Source organism: Nannospalax galili, unplaced genomic scaffold (genome assembly GCF_000622305.1).
Source record: "Nannospalax galili isolate Female #2095 unplaced genomic scaffold, S.galili_v1.0 scaffold809, whole genome shotgun sequence".
Classification (NCBI taxonomy): Eukaryota; Metazoa; Chordata; class Mammalia; order Rodentia; family Spalacidae; genus Nannospalax; species Nannospalax galili.
The window spans coordinates 1210782-1227503 of record NW_008360015.1 but is presented as its reverse complement, the minus strand read 5'-3'; the positions used below and the strand labels follow the sequence as shown (position 1 = coordinate 1227503).

The window sequence follows — 16722 nt, the reverse complement described above, 5'->3', positions numbered from 1 at the left end:
AGGTGAAAAAGTACACACATAAAATATGCCTTACACCCAGGGACCACTCTATTATGCTAGATTGTGCTGGGTTACCACTGGCAACTGTAAGAAACTGAGCAATAATGCCCTGACATGTGATTGACATCATGCCATGTGTCACAAAAATGTTTCCAGGGTGCCTCCTACAAATATTAAAATTAAAAAAGAATTTAAAGATTTATTTTTAGGTGTATAAGTATTTGTATGTATGTATATGCACTAGGTATATACAGAGCCTACAGAGGCCAGAAGGGGGTGCAGGATCCTCTGAAGCTAGAATTACAGATAGTGGTGACCCTACATAGGGGTGCTGGGAAACAAACTGGGTCCTCTACAAGGGCAGCATGTGCTATTAACCCTTAGCCATCTCTCTAGCTTCTAATTTTTTTTTTTTTTTGGTGGGTGGGGGTGTTGGGACAGAGTCTCCCTATAGCCCCAGCCCGCCTGGCACTATGTAGACCATGCTGGCCTCCATTTCACAGAGATCCGCCTGCTTCTGCCTCCTTAGTCTCCAATTTTTTTTTAACGTGTGTTTATTTTTGTGTGTGCACCCACGAGAGTAGCAGGGCGCATGTGAGGTCAGAGGGCGACCTGAGAGTCGGGTCTCTCCTTCCACCACGTGGATCCTGGGACTCGAACTCCGGCTTGGCAGCAAGTTCCTTTAACTACTACACCACCTCCTCCGCCCCATGATGATTAGTTTTAAGTCCTTGATGGAGCCCACCGAGTCATGGGGTCGCCTGCCTGCCTCAGGTCACCTCGGCCGCCCCATCTCCTCGCCTGCGGGGCCCCGCGTCTACACCGCCTGCTCCGCTCCCGCAGCCGGGTCCTGAGAGGACGTCAGTAGTTTGCGCGTCCTCTCCTCACTCATAGCCTGAGGTCTGTTCGCCTGACAGCACGATCTCGGAAGTGCGCGTGCGCGCCGACCCCAGCTCCGCGGGCTAGCGGCCCCGCGGCAGCCAATCACACGCTCCCAAGCTGTTGCGTCAAGGCAATCCTGGCCAATGAGCACGGAGCGGGCCGCTGCTTCCGGCCCGCCCCCTTGCCTGAGGCGGGGGGCAGGGCCAGGCCTGGGAACAGCCTTGCAGTTCTTCTCCAGCCGACCCGGGCGGTCGGGCGTGGGCCCAGGTGAGTGTAGCGCGCCGTCCCTTCCGCGCGGCCGCTAAGATTGGGGTGCCGCCGAGCAGCGGGCCCCCTTTCCAGTGCCCCGTCCTCCACCCGCTGCGTTTGGTGGGACACGGAGGGAGGGAGAGGGACCCGTACCTGTGCTCTCTGCACACCTGGACGGCCCCGCCCCTGCCCCCTTGCCCTGGATCCACGTGCCTGCGCTGGGAGCCGCTTCACCGCGCGCCCCTACTCCAGCCTTAGCCCTGGAGTGCTTTCCCGAGGCCCACCGCTGCAGCCTGACAACGAAATGGAGCTTCAATACCCCTCCCCCCCTCATAGCTTTCTCCCTTGACGTTGGTTGGAGCAAATCTGCTTGCCCTGGAATTAGCGTAGGCAGATGGGCTAGGCCCTTACAGCTCCGACATATGTTCCTGATGGCAGTGCAGGGGACCCACCTGTCGCCCCGGTGGAGGAACTGGGATGGAAGCCAAGCTGATTCCTGCCTGCTGGGACTGGGTGGACTCTATTCTTCAGGAAGGGACCCACTCCCATGCAAGTTTCGCTGTTTCCTCCCGTGTCTTTTGACTCTAAACGTTGCGCTGGAGTAGTCCGTGCGCTCTGAGTTAGTGAATACTTAAGTAGCCATTGTACACCAGATGGGAGGGACAGTGTAAGGGAGAGGAGAAGCCTTCTAGGGCAGATTCAGAAGTAAATGCATGGAGCGATTTCTTGTGCCTTGGGCTTTTTTTTTTTTTTTTTTTAATCTGGTCTGTGTGCAGACGCACATGTGGGTGTGGAGACCAGAGGTCAACCTCTATACACACACAAGCAGGTAGATGGCACAGGAATTTTCCCTCTTGTGCCATCTACCTGTTTGTGTGTGTGTATTTTTTTAATGTGTATGAGTACATGTACTTGCATGTATGTAAGTACATCACATGTGTCCTTGGTTCCTGTGGAGGCCAGGAGAGAGCATCAGATCCCCTGGAACTGGAATTACTGATGGTTGTTAGCTGCCATGTGGGTGCTGGGAATCGAACCTTGACCCTCTAGAAAAGCAGCCAGTGTGCTTAACCACTGAACCATCTCCCCAGCCCCATCCACTTGTTTTTTGGTGTTTTTAAAGTATTTTACTTATTTTTATGTGTATGAATGTATTCCCTGCATGTATGTAAGTGCACCTGTGTCGTGCAGTGCCTGAGGAGGTCAGAAGAGGGGGTCGGATCCACTGGAGCAGGAGTTAAGGACAGCTGTTAGTCTCCGTATGGGTGCTGGGAATCAAAACTGGGTCCTCTGCAAGAACAGCCTGTGCTCTTAACCATTGAGCCATCTCTCCAGCCCCATCCACTTTTGGTTTTTTTAAGACAAGATCTCACTGACTGGCATGGAACTCACTGATTAGGTTAGGCTGACTGGTCAGGGAACCTCAAGGATCCACTTATCTCTACCTCCCCAGCTCTGGGATTGCAAGCATGTGCCACTATGCCCCACTTTTTAAAAAATTACATTATTTATTTATTTATTTATGTATGTATGTATTTATTTATTTATGTATTTGTGTGCCAAGGCACAAGTGTGGAAGTTAGTGGACAATTTGCAGGAATGGGTCCTCTTCTACCATGTGGGTCCTAGGGATCAAACTTAGGTCATCTAGTTTGACTGCAAGTTCCTTTACTCAGGCCCTGCCCTACTTTTTTACATGGGTCTGGGGATCGAACTCAGGACCTTCTCCTTGCAAGGCACCTTACCAACTAAGTCATCTCATCAGCCCTCTTTGTGTTTGCTTTTTGGAATAGGGTCTCACTATGCAGCCCAGGCTGGCCCGGAACTCACAGCAATCCTGCCTCAGCCTTTAAAGGGCTGGGAGTACATGTGTGTGCTACCATGCCAGGCTTTTTTTTTTTTTGGTCTCTGAAGGGACCTGTGAATAAACTGGCCCAAAAGGGCAGATGACTTTTCTGGGGCTGAGGCTTTCTAACTGAAGGATCAAGTCACATTCATTTTGTAGGAATTCATGATGAAGTACAGGTTGCTTCTGTGAGATGTTTCCTCCATCCCTTCACTTCTAGAAGATATCTCAGGATCCCAGAATCACAAGACTCACTCTCTACCTCCCACCCCTGCTCCACCCCCACTCTCCACTTCAAGAGTCCTGTGACCCAGTGACCTTAGCCAGGTTGCCTGGGTGATGTCAAGGAAGTGGCATGTGATCAGTGCCATGGGGGAACATCCTGTGGAGGCAGAAAAGGGGTGTGGTTGGCCAAGAAGATTTGCCTTGTGTTGCCTGTAGCTTAGATGTGATTGCCTCAGTCTCCACTGTGAAGGGAATTTGTAAACACAGCCCCCACTCCATCCTGTCTCAAGCAGAGTATTCTCCCATTAACTGCCCAGAAGCTTCAATTATGTCTGAAAGGAAATTACTGCTTAGTCATTTATCTGAAGGAAAGTGTTTCAAATACAAGTTGCATCTCCATCCTTTGAGTTCAACCTGCAGACTCAGTCTGACTCAGTTGGTTGGTTATACATTGAATTGTGAGCTATCTCCCTAGGGAGAGAGGGATTGAGACAGGATATCATTGTGTAGCCCAGGCTGGCCTTGAGCTCCTGATCCAGCCTCAGCCTCCTGAGTGCTGGGAATACAGGCATGCACCACCATGCCCAGGAAATGGTATTGCTTTGTGTGTGTGTGTGATTGTGGGGCCATATACCATGGTGTGCATGTGGAGGTCACAGGACTGCTTTCAGGAGTTGGTTCTCTCCTTCCACTGTGGGATCAAACCCACGTGGTCAGGCTTGTGTGGGAAGTGCTTTTATTTGATGAACAATCTTGCTGGCCCTGATCTATCTTTAATTTTATTTATTTATTCATTCTACTTTATGTGTATGAATGTTTTGCCTGCATGTATATAAGTGCCAATGGGAGTCAGAAGAGGGTGTCAGATACCCTGGAACTGGAGTTATAGACAGTGATTAGCTGCCATGTGGGTGCTGGGAACTGAACCGGATTCCTCTTCAAAAGCAGCTAGTGCTCTTAACCTCGGAGCCATCTCTCCAGCCCCTGATTTTTTTTTTTTGATTCTATGTTTTTTTATTGTGTCTGTATAATGTGGGGGCCAGCATGTATGTCATGGTACATGTTTGGTCAAAGGAGAACTTTGTAGAGTTGGTTCTCTCCTTCCACTTTATGTGTGTTCTGGCGTTTTGAAAGCAGGTTGACAGCCTTGCATGGCAAGTGCCTTTACCAACTGAGCCAGCTGCTGACTCCCTGGCTTGATTTTTCTCAAGAAATGGGAGTATGGCAGTGACACCTGTAATCCTAGCACCAGGGAAACTGAGGCAGGAGGATTGTGAGGTCCAAGCCAGCCTGGAAAAATAGTGAGATTCTGTCTCAAACATACAAACAAGGAAACAAAGACAGAGGTAAAAGAGTAGTGGCAGTGTACAAAGTAACAATGTGACATAAGTGACAGTCATGGGGACTGGGCTGGAGCAGCATTTATCATAAGCTCTGTGTCTGTATTATCTCAATTAATTCTCAAGAAATAGTGTACTCTCTTTTCTGATTAATATATGTTTAGAAATCAAGGCACAGGAGAGGTGACTCTGTGGTCAAGAGTACTGGCTGTTCCTGCAGAGGACCCTGGTTCAGTTCCCAGCACCCATGTGGCTGCTCACAACTGTCTGTAACTCCAGTTCCAGGAGCTCCAATACCTTCTGGCCTCCACAGGCACTGCATGCACATGGTGTACTTACATATATGCAGGCAAAATACTCATATATGTAAAATACAAATAAATAAGTACAATTTAAAAAAGAGAAATCAAGGCACAGAGAGAATAGTTAGCTTTGATGATATTAGAAGCCTTGTGGAGGCTGGAGAGATGGCTCAGCAGTTAAGAGCACTGGCTGCTCTTGTAGAGGTTCTGGGTTTGGTTCCCAGCACCCACACAGCAGCTCACAACCACCTATAACTCCAGTTCCAGAGGATCTCTTCTGATCTTAGCAGGCATTGCATGCACATGGTACATATATGCATGCAGACAAAACACTTATGAACATATAGCATTTTTTTGAAAAGAAGCAGCTACATGTAAGTGTACATACCTGTAGTCCCAACACTCAGGAGGTAGAGGCAGGAGGATCAGGAGTTCAAGACCATCCTCAGCTGCACAATGAGAGTTTGAAGCCACCTTGAGCTACATGAGAAAAAAAGAGAAGAGAAAAGAAAGCGATAGAATCAGGACCCACATTCTGGCACTCTGGCTCCTGGCAGCTCTGAATGTTCTTAGTCACTGCAAAGGTGGCAGAGGGACTTTCAGGCCTAACCCAGAGGAAGGAAGGGACAGCTGGGGCCTCTGGAGTCCCACGGAGTTCTCTGAGCAGAGACAGTTTTCAGATGAGTCTAGAAAGCCGGTATCCTGATTTCCCTGAGTGGGGGTGGCATGGTGCCCCTGCATACTGTGGTCAGTGGTTCTGTGGGGACTCTTTTTCCCCAACATTGCTCCACTCCAGTGGTCAGTCTCTCTGGTCTCTCTCTGCTTCAGATCTTGGGAGTGTCCCCAAACTGGGCCCTGCCTTCCTGTTGCATATCTGTCTCTTCCTTTGCAGCCCGTACTCCCCTTGTGTCTGTCACTCACTGAGTTCTACATGAGCCTGTTTTGCCCAAGGCAGCTGCTCCTATTTTCAGATTTGTTCCATCTCCAGTCCTCACTACACTCTCAATGCCTTCTGGAGAGCTCCTGTGCCTATAGCTCCAGGCTATAAGAACAGAGCTGCTATAAGAACAGAACCTCCAGATCCCTAAATACACTTGCCCATTTTCCCAATAGCTCCAATTTCCAAACTAGACTCTCTAGACAGTCTCATGTAACCTAGGCTGACCTTATAGTAGAGGCTATAATTAAACTTTTAAAAAAAAGATTAAAAAATGTTTAAAAATATTTTGTTATTTTTATTTTATGTGTCAGTGTTATTGCCTGCATGTGTGTAAGAGCACCTGTGTCGTGCAGTGCCAGGGGAAGTCAGAAGAGGATGTCAGATGCCCTGTATCTAGAGTTACAGATGGTTGTTAGCTACCATGTAGATGCTGGGAATCGAACCTGGGTCCTCTATAAGAGCAGCCAGTGCCCTTAACCACTGAGCCATCTCCAGCCCCCAAGATTTATTTATTTTCTATATGTATTAGTGTTTTGCCTGCATGTATGTGCATGTCGTGTGCCCATGGAGGCTAGAATAGGGCATTAGATCCCATGGAACTGAGTTAACAGGCAGTTGTGAGCAGCCTTGTGGGTGATGGGAACTGAACCTGGGTCCTCTGCAAGAGCAACCAGTGCTCTTACCTGCTAAGCCATCTCTCCAGCCTCCACCTTAAACTTCTGATTCTTCTGTTTCTACCTCTTGAGTGCTAGGGTTGCAGGCGTGAGCCACTAGACCCAGTTTATGGGGTGCTGGTGATAGTGCATGCTAGGCAAGCACTTTGCTGCTTTATTCTTGGGGGGGCGCGATGGCTCAGTGGTTAAGAGCACTGACTTGCAAAGGACCTGGGTTCAGAACCCAGCACCCACATGGCAGCTAACAGCCATCTGTAACTGCAGCTTCAAGCGATCTGACACCCTCTTCTGGTCTCTCTGGGCACTTGCTTGACACAGCTGCACTTACACACATGCAGGCAAAACTCATACACATAAAAATAAATAAAACATTAAAAAAATGCTTAAACTTAATAATGATGCTCATTAAATTTGAGCTAGCCTGGAATTCACTGTGTAGACCACGCTGGCCTTGAACTCACAGAGATCCTTCTGCCTCTGCCTTCTGAGTGCTAGGATTAAAGGCGTGTGCAACCACACCCAGCTCATGAGACAAAAACCAGGGCATGGTGGTAACACCTATATTCTATCTAGCCCGTGGGAGGTGGAGGCAGGAGGATCAATAGTTCAAGGTTGTCCTCAGTTACATAGCAGGTTCAAGACATGTCTCAAATCAAAACAAAGTATTTATGGATGTAGGTGCGTGTTTCTTTTTCCTGGCTTGTTTCTTGTTTGCGTTGCTGGGGATGGACCCAAGGGCCCTATATTTTTCTATATGCTTAAACATAATTCAAGCCAGACCTAGTAGTACATGTACATAATCCCAGCACTCAGCACTCAGGATGCTGAGGTAAGAGGATTGTGACTTAAGCCCAGTCTGAGCTACCTAGTAAGACACTGTCTCAAGTAACCAATAAAAATAAAGAGGGGGCTTGAGGGTACAGCACAATTAGTAGAGAGCTTGCCTAGCATGCATGAAGCCCTGGGTTGGATCCTCAGCATCCCAGAAACCTGGTGTTTTGATGAATGCCTGTAATCCCAGCACTGGGAGGTAGGGGCAGGAGGAACAGAAGCTCAGGGTCATCTTTACATAGGAATTTGGGACCAGCCTGGTCTCCCATGAGATCCCATCTCAAACCTATAATGAAAAAGAAGGAAAGGTTAGGTGTGATGGCACATGCCTTTAATCCCAGCACTCAAGGCAGAGGCAGGTGAATCTCTGAGATTGTGGCCAGCCTGGTCCACATAGCCAGTTCCAGGCCAACTGGGGCTATGGGAAGACCCTGTTTCGAAAAACAACAAAAACAAAAGAAGACAGAAAGAAGGAAGGGAGGAAGAGGAGGGAAGAGAAAGAAATAGCACCTCACAGGAAGCCAGGCTCTGCATTTGATCTTCAGTGTGACCACTTGCTTTTCTTTGGGGTCCTTGCTTTGCCATCCATGGCATGAGAAAGTCACCAAAGAGGGTTCAGAGGTTCCACCTGGCCCTGATGTCCCTGGGCTGGGAGCCACAATGCTAAAACCTTTCCTTTGTCCCCGATTTTCCCACAGTGCTGCTGCCATGCCCACCTCGGTGCTGTGGGCAGTGGACCTCTTTGGGAGAGTGTACACTCTGTCTACAGCCGGCCAGTACTGGGAGCTGTGTAAAGATGCCCAGATGGAGTTCAAGCGGGTCAGTGCGGCTACTCGTTGCTGCTGGGGCATTGCCTGTGACAACCAAGTCTACTTGTATGTATGCGCCAGTGACGTCCCCATCCGCTGCCGAGAGGAGGCTTATGAGAATCAGGTAGTACACGTGTGTGGCATTGCTGAGGTGGTCATGTCCTGGGTATTAATTACAATGAACTGAGGAGTGAGTGAATTGAGGTTCTAGCTGCCTTGCCATCCCTGAATTCATTTCATCATACAAGTTGCCCTGGGTGTGGTGGCACACTTCTGTAATCCCAGCACTTGAGAGGCTGTGGCAGGAGAATCGTAAATCCAAGGCCAGTTTGGGCTATATATTATTTACCTATTTACCTATGTGATAAAATACCATGACCAAGGCAACTTATAGAAGAAAGAGTTTATTGGTCTTATGGTTCCAAAGGGGGAAGAGTCCATCATGGCGGGGAGGCATGGCAGGAGGCAGCTGGAACAGAAAGCTGGGCACTCAGATCTTCAAGCAGGCACAGGAAGCAGAGACAAACTGAAAGTGGGGTAAGGCTAAAACCCACCCCCAGTGACACGCTTCCTCCAGTAAGGCCACCTCTCCTAAACCTCCTAAAACAGAACCACCAACAAATACATGGAGCCTAAGGGGGCCATTCTCATTCACACCACCACCAGCCTATTTAAATAGTTAGACTCTCTCCAATAAGGAGAGACCAGGGATTTAACTCGGTTAATAGGCACATACCTAGCTTGTCTAGTATGCACAAAGTCCCATCTGATCCCCAGCACTCAAGAAATAGAGGCAGGAGGATCAGAAACTCCAGGTCATCCTTTACCACATACTGAGTTCAGAGTCTCCCTGGGCCACGTGAGACCTTGTCTCAATTAAAAAACAAACAGAAAGTTGGGCTTGGTGATACATGCCTATAACCCTAGTACCTCAGAAGGTAGAGGCAAGAGGATCAGGAATTCAAGGTCATCCTTGCCTACATAGTGAATTCAAGTCTGGCTATATAACACCCTATCTCAAAAACAAAAAGCAAAAACAAAACCCAAATAACAACATCAAAAATCCAAGTTTTGGGGTGGGGGTGGTGTATGTAGCTCAGAGGTTTAACACCTGCCTGGCTTTCATTAGGCCTGGGCTCAAACCTCAGTACTCAGAAACAATAATCCCAAGTTTGATAGCATCCAGGATAGGATCTTTGGAACTAGAGCCCTGGTTATGTCTTTGACTGTGAAGGCTGAGTCTGTGTGAAGGTGGACCTGGGTAGTTTCCAGGAGCTCAGGTGGGCCATGTGTGGCTGCCCCCCCATGGAGCATGCTGACACACTGGCTCTTTCTGAAGTGGCCTGGGCATTGTAGATCCTGCATCCCAGGTGGGCCTTCCATGTGTCTCCCATCCTGGAGAGGCCCTGCCTGCCTGGGTCCATACCCCACAGGCTTGTTCTTAAGGCCATCTCTGTGTCCTTCTTGGTCTCAGCGCTGGAACCCCATGGGCGGCTTTTGTGAGAAACTCCTGCCGAGCGATCGCTGGCCGTGGAGTGACGTGAGTGGGCTCCAGCACCGACCACTGGATGGGGTGGCACTGCCCTCGCCACACTGGGAGTGGGAGTCAGACTGGTACGTGGATGAGAATTTTGGAGGGGAGCCCACCGAGAAAGGGGTAGGTGAACTCAGTACCCAGCATGGATGCTTCAGGCTTAGCCTGTCCCCCCAAGCACCACTGTCCCCAGCCCAGCTATATCTGACTTGCTTGCTGTGGAATTGGGTGCTTTGGGTACTGCTGCTCCCTCCTTCCCTCCCTTTCTTCCTCACCCACCCCAGCTCTTCAGATCTCTTCCACCAGAAGCCTTACAAGGCTCTTCACTTGGTATTTCAGGGGTGGACATATGCCATTGACTTCCCTGCCACATACACTAGAGACAGTAAGTGGAATTCCTGTGTGCGGCGGAGGAAGTGGATCCGGTATAGGAGATACAAAACCCGGGACTCCTGGGCCAAGGTCTTTGTGCCTGAGTGTGGCATGGGGGCTGGGCTCCAAAAGGGACTAGGCATGGGGTCCCTGATAGAAGTTGTCACAAGAACCCTCATTATCATACCCCTGCCTGGGCAGAAGGGGATGCCATACCCACTCTAGGACCTTGCTTTTGATTTTCTTTTCCTGTCCCAGAACCTATATGTCTGTCCCCTCATTTGGAAGATGGCCACACAGAAATTGTCCTGCCCCAGGCCTCCCCTCCCCTAACAAGGCTCTCCTGTAGTATCCATGATCCAATTCAAGGGCGGTAGCCCAGGTCTAGTGTCTGAGGGAGGGGTCAGAGCAGAGGGGATCCATGCAGGAGCCTGAAGGCCTGTGGCTGCCCTCTTTGTGCAGTCAGGCATCATGGACCAAGGTGAGGGCGGAAGGACTAGGGGAGAGGCAGGCAGAGGAGGAGAAGGACACTGTAGGTCACCAGGCAACAACATCTACACTTCTTATCCCATTTCAGATCCCCTCCAAGGATGACCCTAAGGAACTCCCTGACCCCTTCAATGACCTGTCTGTAGGAGGATGGGAGATCACAGAGGAGCCTGTGGGCCGACTGTCAGTGTGGGCTGTATCCCTACAGGGAAAGGTAAGGCCACACCTCAGTGCCCTGGATCAGAGGTGGTGAGGGAAGACAGCCACAGGCTGGAACAGTGCAGGGGTTCCCCAAGGTGGAGGAGGAGATCTCATTGCCTTCTATCCCTAGAGTTGGGGCTTCCTGAGCTGGCAGCATTTTACCAGGCTCTCCACAATTCCTGTCCTGTGGGCATCAATTTTGTCTCCTATGACAGGTTCTAGGCTTCCAGTGGGCTCCCACCTACAATCTCTGGTAGTACTGTGCATGGGTGAGTAGGTAGATGGATGACTGATGTTTTGGTAGATTGATAGTGGTGGATAGATGGATGATGTGTAGGATGAATGGTAAGTAGATGAATGATGTATGGATAAACTGATAGAGAAATCACAGGTAGGAGGATGGATATTGTATGGGTGCGTGGATGGATTGATGATGCATGGATGCATGGTGGATGGTGGCTGACTAAATGAACAGTAAACATATGTAGATGAGTAAGTAGACGGATACATGATGGGTGGATAGATGGATGGGGTGGGTAGTTGGTGGGTAAGTACGTAGATGTATGGTGGATGGTAGATGAATGGTAGGTGTGTAGGTGGTTAGGTGGATGGATGATGGGTGACTGACGGTAGGTAGATGGATAGTAGGTAAAAGGATGGATGGTAGGGAGGGTACATTGAAGGTGAGTGGATGGATGGTAGATGGGTAGAAGAATGGGGAGGGGGTAGATATATGGATAGCTGGGTGGATAGATGGATGAGTGGGTGGTGGGTTTGTAGGTGGATGAGTGATGGGTAGGTATATATTTAGAGAAAAGAGATCTTTTCTCAGAGTTTGTGAATAAGACCCTGGACAACAGCAGGGACACAGATGGTTCTGAGCACAGGGGATCCAATGCCTTCATCATGGTTTTAGATCTTAATTATAATTGTCCAGTACTCCTACCATGCATGGACCACAAGTCTTTGCTGACTTTGGGACAGTCAAAGAAGATTCTTTTTAGCAGGCTCACCTCCAGCCAGGGTCATGTTTACCCTGACTTAGGTCAACTGTAGTTGTTTCCCCTCAGTTTTGCTAAAGGATGGGGGAGAGGGACTGGACAGGGTGAAAGAGGTGGCCCAGGACAGCCCACCTAGATGCAAAGAGAGGGGGAAGGCGAGGGCTGCAGAGCTGTGCTTGTGTTCCCTGATTGTCAACTGTGAGCCAACGTCACCCAGCGCCACTCCTGTGGTCCTTAATAAGAATGTGCCAGAAAGAGACACTTGCACACCGGGAACAAAAGGGAGACTCCCAGTCTGGTCCTGCAAGGCCTGTTAAAAGGCTGGCTTGGCAGCAATAGAGAGACCAACATCTCTAGTCTGAAGATGGCTCTCTGGAACCATCCCTCCATACATCATGCAGACATGTGCCACCTCCTCCAGGTAAAATGAACCTAAGTATCAGGATGACATGAAGGAGTTGCACACACACATGATGGTGTGTGCTTGTAATCCCAGAACTGGGGAGGCAGACACAGGCAGATTCCTGGGGCTCACTGGCCAGCCGTCCTAGCCTAATTGATGGACTCTGAGCTAAAGAGAGACCCTGTCTCGAAGGGCGTGGACAGGACTTCTGAGGATGACACCTGACATTGACCTCTGGCCTCCACAGGCACATGCACTCACATGCACAAGAGCAGGCACACCCACATATTAAACTATATAACGTAGACATAGGTAAGAATGTTTTGGGGGCTGGAGAGATGGCTCAGCAGTTAAGAACACTGATTGTTCTTGCAGAAGACCCGGGTTTGAATCCCAGCACCCACATGGCAGCTAACAACTGTTCGTAACTCCAGTCCCAGGGGATCCGACAGCCTCTTCTGACCTCCGAGGGCATTGCATGACACGGTTGCACTTACCTACATGCAGGCAATACCCGCATGCACATAAAATAAAAATAATAAATTAAAAAAAGAGTTTTGAACAGGACTCCAATAGCACAGGGAACAGCCCCAATAATTGACAAAGGGGTTTGCATGAAATTACAAAGCTTCTCCGTAGCAAAGAAAACTATGCTGATAGCCTACAGGATGGGAGAGAACTATTTGCTGGCTGTACTTCAGACAGGAGGTTAACATCTACAACATATGAAGAACTGCAAAAAATTAAACACTCAAAGAAGAAAACTGCCAATACATGGACTAATGAAATAAACAGTTCTTAAAAGAAGAAACACAAGTGACAATACATTGTTGTTTTTGTTGTTTTGAGACAAGGTCTTGCTATGTAGCCCTGGCTGGCCTGCAACTTGCTGTGCAGACTAGGCTGACCTTGAACTCACAAAGATCCACCTGTCTCTGCCTCCTGAGTGCTGAGCTCAAAGGCATGTGTCACTATGCATAGCTCCAATAAATATTTTTAATAAAAGTGTTCCACATCCTTAGTCAGCAGGGAAATCCAAAGTAAAACTACTCTGTGGGGTGTGCCACCACACCTGGCATAAGGTGTTACTTTTTTAAACATCAATGTTTATTTAGATTTAACCCCAGAACAAACCACTTTCCCCTTGTTTTATCTTTTGTTTTTTAATCTCAGTCTTTCCTCTGGGATTACTTTCTTTTTACTAATGTGTGTCCTTCACAGTTGGATTTTGAGGGTCTTCTGGTAGCAGACTCTCTTTTTGGTAGGTGACATATCTTTGCTTTGTCCTCGATGTTTCTGGCTTTTTGAGACAGGGTCTCCCTGTAGCCCCAGCTGGCCTGGAAGTCACTGGGTAGACTAGGCTGGCCTCCCTCTCACAGAGATCCACCTTCCTCTGCCTCCCGAGTGCTGGAACTATTCTAGATAGTAACCCCTGTCTGAAGTACAGCTGGCAAAGATTTTTCTCCCATCCTGTGGGCTAAGCGCACATCAGTGTGCATTCATGATCATACATTTACACATACACACGCACACGCACACACACAGAACTACTTTGTGATTCTATCTCACATCTCACCCTAGTTAGAATGGCCATGGTCAGGAAAAGGAAGGAGAGCAAATACTGGTAAAGATGTGGGGAAAGGACTGGCAAGATGGTTCAGCAGGTAAAGGTGCTGGCCACCGCCCCTGATGACTTGAGTTCGGTCCTTTCATCTGACATGGTGGAAGGAGAGAACCGATTCCCACAAGTTGTCCCCTGACCTCCACACATGTGCCCTGGCATATGCACAAACACATACGTACATACAACCAAACAAATAAATGTAATTTTAATAAAAAATATGGGGAGAGAGGACCCATATTGCTTAGTCTTAACTATTCATATCAAGGAGCAAAAGAAGTGGGCATTTCAGACCTTAGACTTCCCACTTAACCATCAAGACATCAAGACCCCGGCTTCCCCTAGTGACAGGTGTCCTGAGAGCGCATTACAACTATGGGGTATAGAACACGAGCTGCCCGGAAACTGCTGGGTGCCTCGGGCTGACAGGAATCTGCTTATGGAAGGTGTATGATGGAGGAAAGCAGATGAAAGGAACATGTCTAACCCCCAGGACCACTGAGGTCCAGGCTTTGCATTTTTTTCCACCAGAGTGAGCAAAGTGGAGGAGGGGTACTTAAAGTTTATGGGTATGTCAAGGAGCCTCCCACATACTCGACCTGAGCAGATGGACAGATAGGCTGATGTGAAACCCATACCTTCCTCTTTCCTCCCAGGTATGGTACCGAGAAGATGTCAGTCACCCGAACCCAGAAGGTTCCTCATGGTCTCTCATGGAAACTCCTCGGGAAGTGGCCCAGATCAGCTGTGGGCCCCATGACCTCGTGTGGGCCACCCTCTGGGAGGGGCAGGCCTTGGTCCGGGAAGGAATCAACAGGAATAACCCCAAAGGTGAGCAGCCCCTTAATGGGAAGGCGGGTTCTTGCTCCCAGAATCTTGACTGATGGAGGCTGTCTGGGGTTTCTTTGGGGCCTGGCAGGAAGTTCCTGGTCCATAGTAGAGCCTCCTGGCTCTGAAAATGGGATCATGCAGGTCTCCGTGGGAATCAGCGTAGTCTGGGCTGTCACGAAGGACCACAAAGTAAGAGTTGGGGGGCTAGGGTGGGTTGGTGGGTACATTTAACATTGGGGGTTTCTGTTCTTGTGAGGGTCGATAAACCTTTTAGAATACATCCTGCATCAGGCAAGCACTGTGAGTTTTTCTTTTAACATGGTCTCATGTAGTCCAGGCTACACTCAAACTCACTATGTAACAGAGGCTGGCCATAAACTTCAGAGCCTCCTGCCTCTACTGCCCAAATGATGGTATTATAGGCACACACCATACCTAGTTCATGCAGTGTTGGAGATTGAACCCAGGGCTTCAAGATGCTAAGGAAACACTCTACCCACTAAGCTATACCCCCAGCCCATCCGTGAGCTTTTCTGCTGTTGAAATCATCAACCATCTCCAGGATGTTTGATACTGCCATATGACTCTCTCGCCCACACCCTGAACCAAAATGCTGAACAACATTTCAGATGATCAGGGGCTAATATGCCAAAGCCCTCAGCCAGTTAAATGCCTCTCTTTTCTCTGTTACTAAATCTTATCAGAGGCAGGTTCAGTCAGATTAGCCAATTTCAAGTGCTTTTGTGATCTTTATCTATTTAGCTATCATCCACCATCCATCCATTATCCATCTATCTGCCATCTGTCTACCTGTCATCTACATATTATCTCTCATTCATCCATCTACCTGTTCATCTATCTATCAATCATCTACCAACCAGATATTGTCTGTTGTCTATTATGTATAAATTATCATCTATCAATTATCTATTGATCATCTCTTTATCATCTATATATTATCTGTCATCTCTCTGTTGTGTTGGGGATGAAACATAGGGACTTCATACATCACTGTATGTCAGGGGCATTTCTATCAACCAGTACCTTAAAAAGATCCTCTGGGACAGGTCAGTGAGATAGCTTAGTGGGAAAAGGTGCCTGCTGTCAAGCCTGGCTACCTGAATTGGATCCCCAGGACACACATGATGGAAGGAGAGAACTGATTCCCACAAGTTGTCCTCTGACTTCTACATGCATGTTCATACAGGTGCATCCTCATTCACACACACACACACGGTCCTCTGTCTCTGACCCTCCAAGGAGATGTGCTTATTTTGTGCTTATTTGCTTATTTCTGGTTTTCAGGTATGGTTCCGGAGAGGTGTCAACTCTCACAACCCCTGTGGCACCAGCTGGATTGAGATGGTTGGAGAAATGATAATGGTCAACGTGGGGTTGAATGACCAGGTAGATATGCATCTGGTTCCTGGGACTCCTAATGCAGGGTGTTGAACTGGTGACCCACTATTCCCTGACCCCCGGCCCCCAACCCCAGGAGGGGCTCCTGATGTTGGCACAGTGGGGAGTTCTAGGGCGCAATGAAGGCTACTTCTTCCTGAGTTCTGGAGTCTCCACTTGGCTCAGGGTCACTTCCCTAAGAGCAGTAGGAATCTGCTAGTAGTGAGGTGAACCATGTCATAAATAAAGGAAGGACACATTGAGAGATATTTGGGGAGGGACTTCACCGAGTGAGAGATGGAAGTAAGCTCTTTTCCTTTGACTCTGTGATGCCTTGTTCTCATGAGTGCCCTCTGTACAGTATGACAGTGTAGCCTCATTCCCCAAAGATAATGGGCTACAGAGATGGCTCAGCAGTTAAGAGTGCTTGCTGCTCTTACAGAGGACCTGAGTTCAATTCCTAGCACCCACCGTAGGCAGTTCACAAACTGCCTGTTAACTCCAGCTCCAGGGGATCTTATACCCCTTTCTGGCCTCTGCAGGCACCTGCATACACACACATAAATAAAAATAAAATCTTAAAAAAGATAACCAGGTTTAGGGGCTAGAGAGATGGCTCAGTGGTTAAGAACACTGAGTGTTTTTGCAGAAGACCTGGCTTCAAATCCTAGCACCCACATGGCAGCTTAACACCTGTCTGTAACTCCAGTTCCAGGGGATCCAACAGCCTCTTCTGTCCTCCGCGGGCATTGCACAACACGGGTGCACTTACTT

General features: G+C 48.7%; 1 protein-coding gene across 2 annotated transcripts in view; it reads left to right on the top strand.

Annotated features, from left to right (window-relative positions):
• Positions 1-1062: 1062 nt before the first annotated feature.
• Positions 1063-16722, top strand: part of Tecpr1 (tectonin beta-propeller repeat containing 1) — a 38345-nt gene continuing 22685 nt past the window's right edge. Inside the window, exons 1-8 of one of the 2 annotated variants that reach the window (XM_008824022.2) lie at positions 1063-1149; positions 7988-8222; positions 9573-9755; positions 9972-10094; positions 10582-10707; positions 14376-14550; positions 14639-14739; positions 15856-15957. In XM_008824022.2, coding sequence (XP_008822244.1) covers positions 7998-8222; positions 9573-9755; positions 9972-10094; positions 10582-10707; positions 14376-14550; positions 14639-14739; positions 15856-15957 — 1035 coding nt within the window. In that variant the 5' untranslated portion in view covers positions 1063-1149; positions 7988-7997. Of the gene's footprint in view, positions 1150-7987; positions 8223-9572; positions 9756-9971; positions 10095-10581; positions 10708-14375; positions 14551-14638; positions 14740-15855; positions 15958-16722 lie in introns of those variants that run through there. The other variant, XM_029559101.1, reaches the window with a different exon arrangement.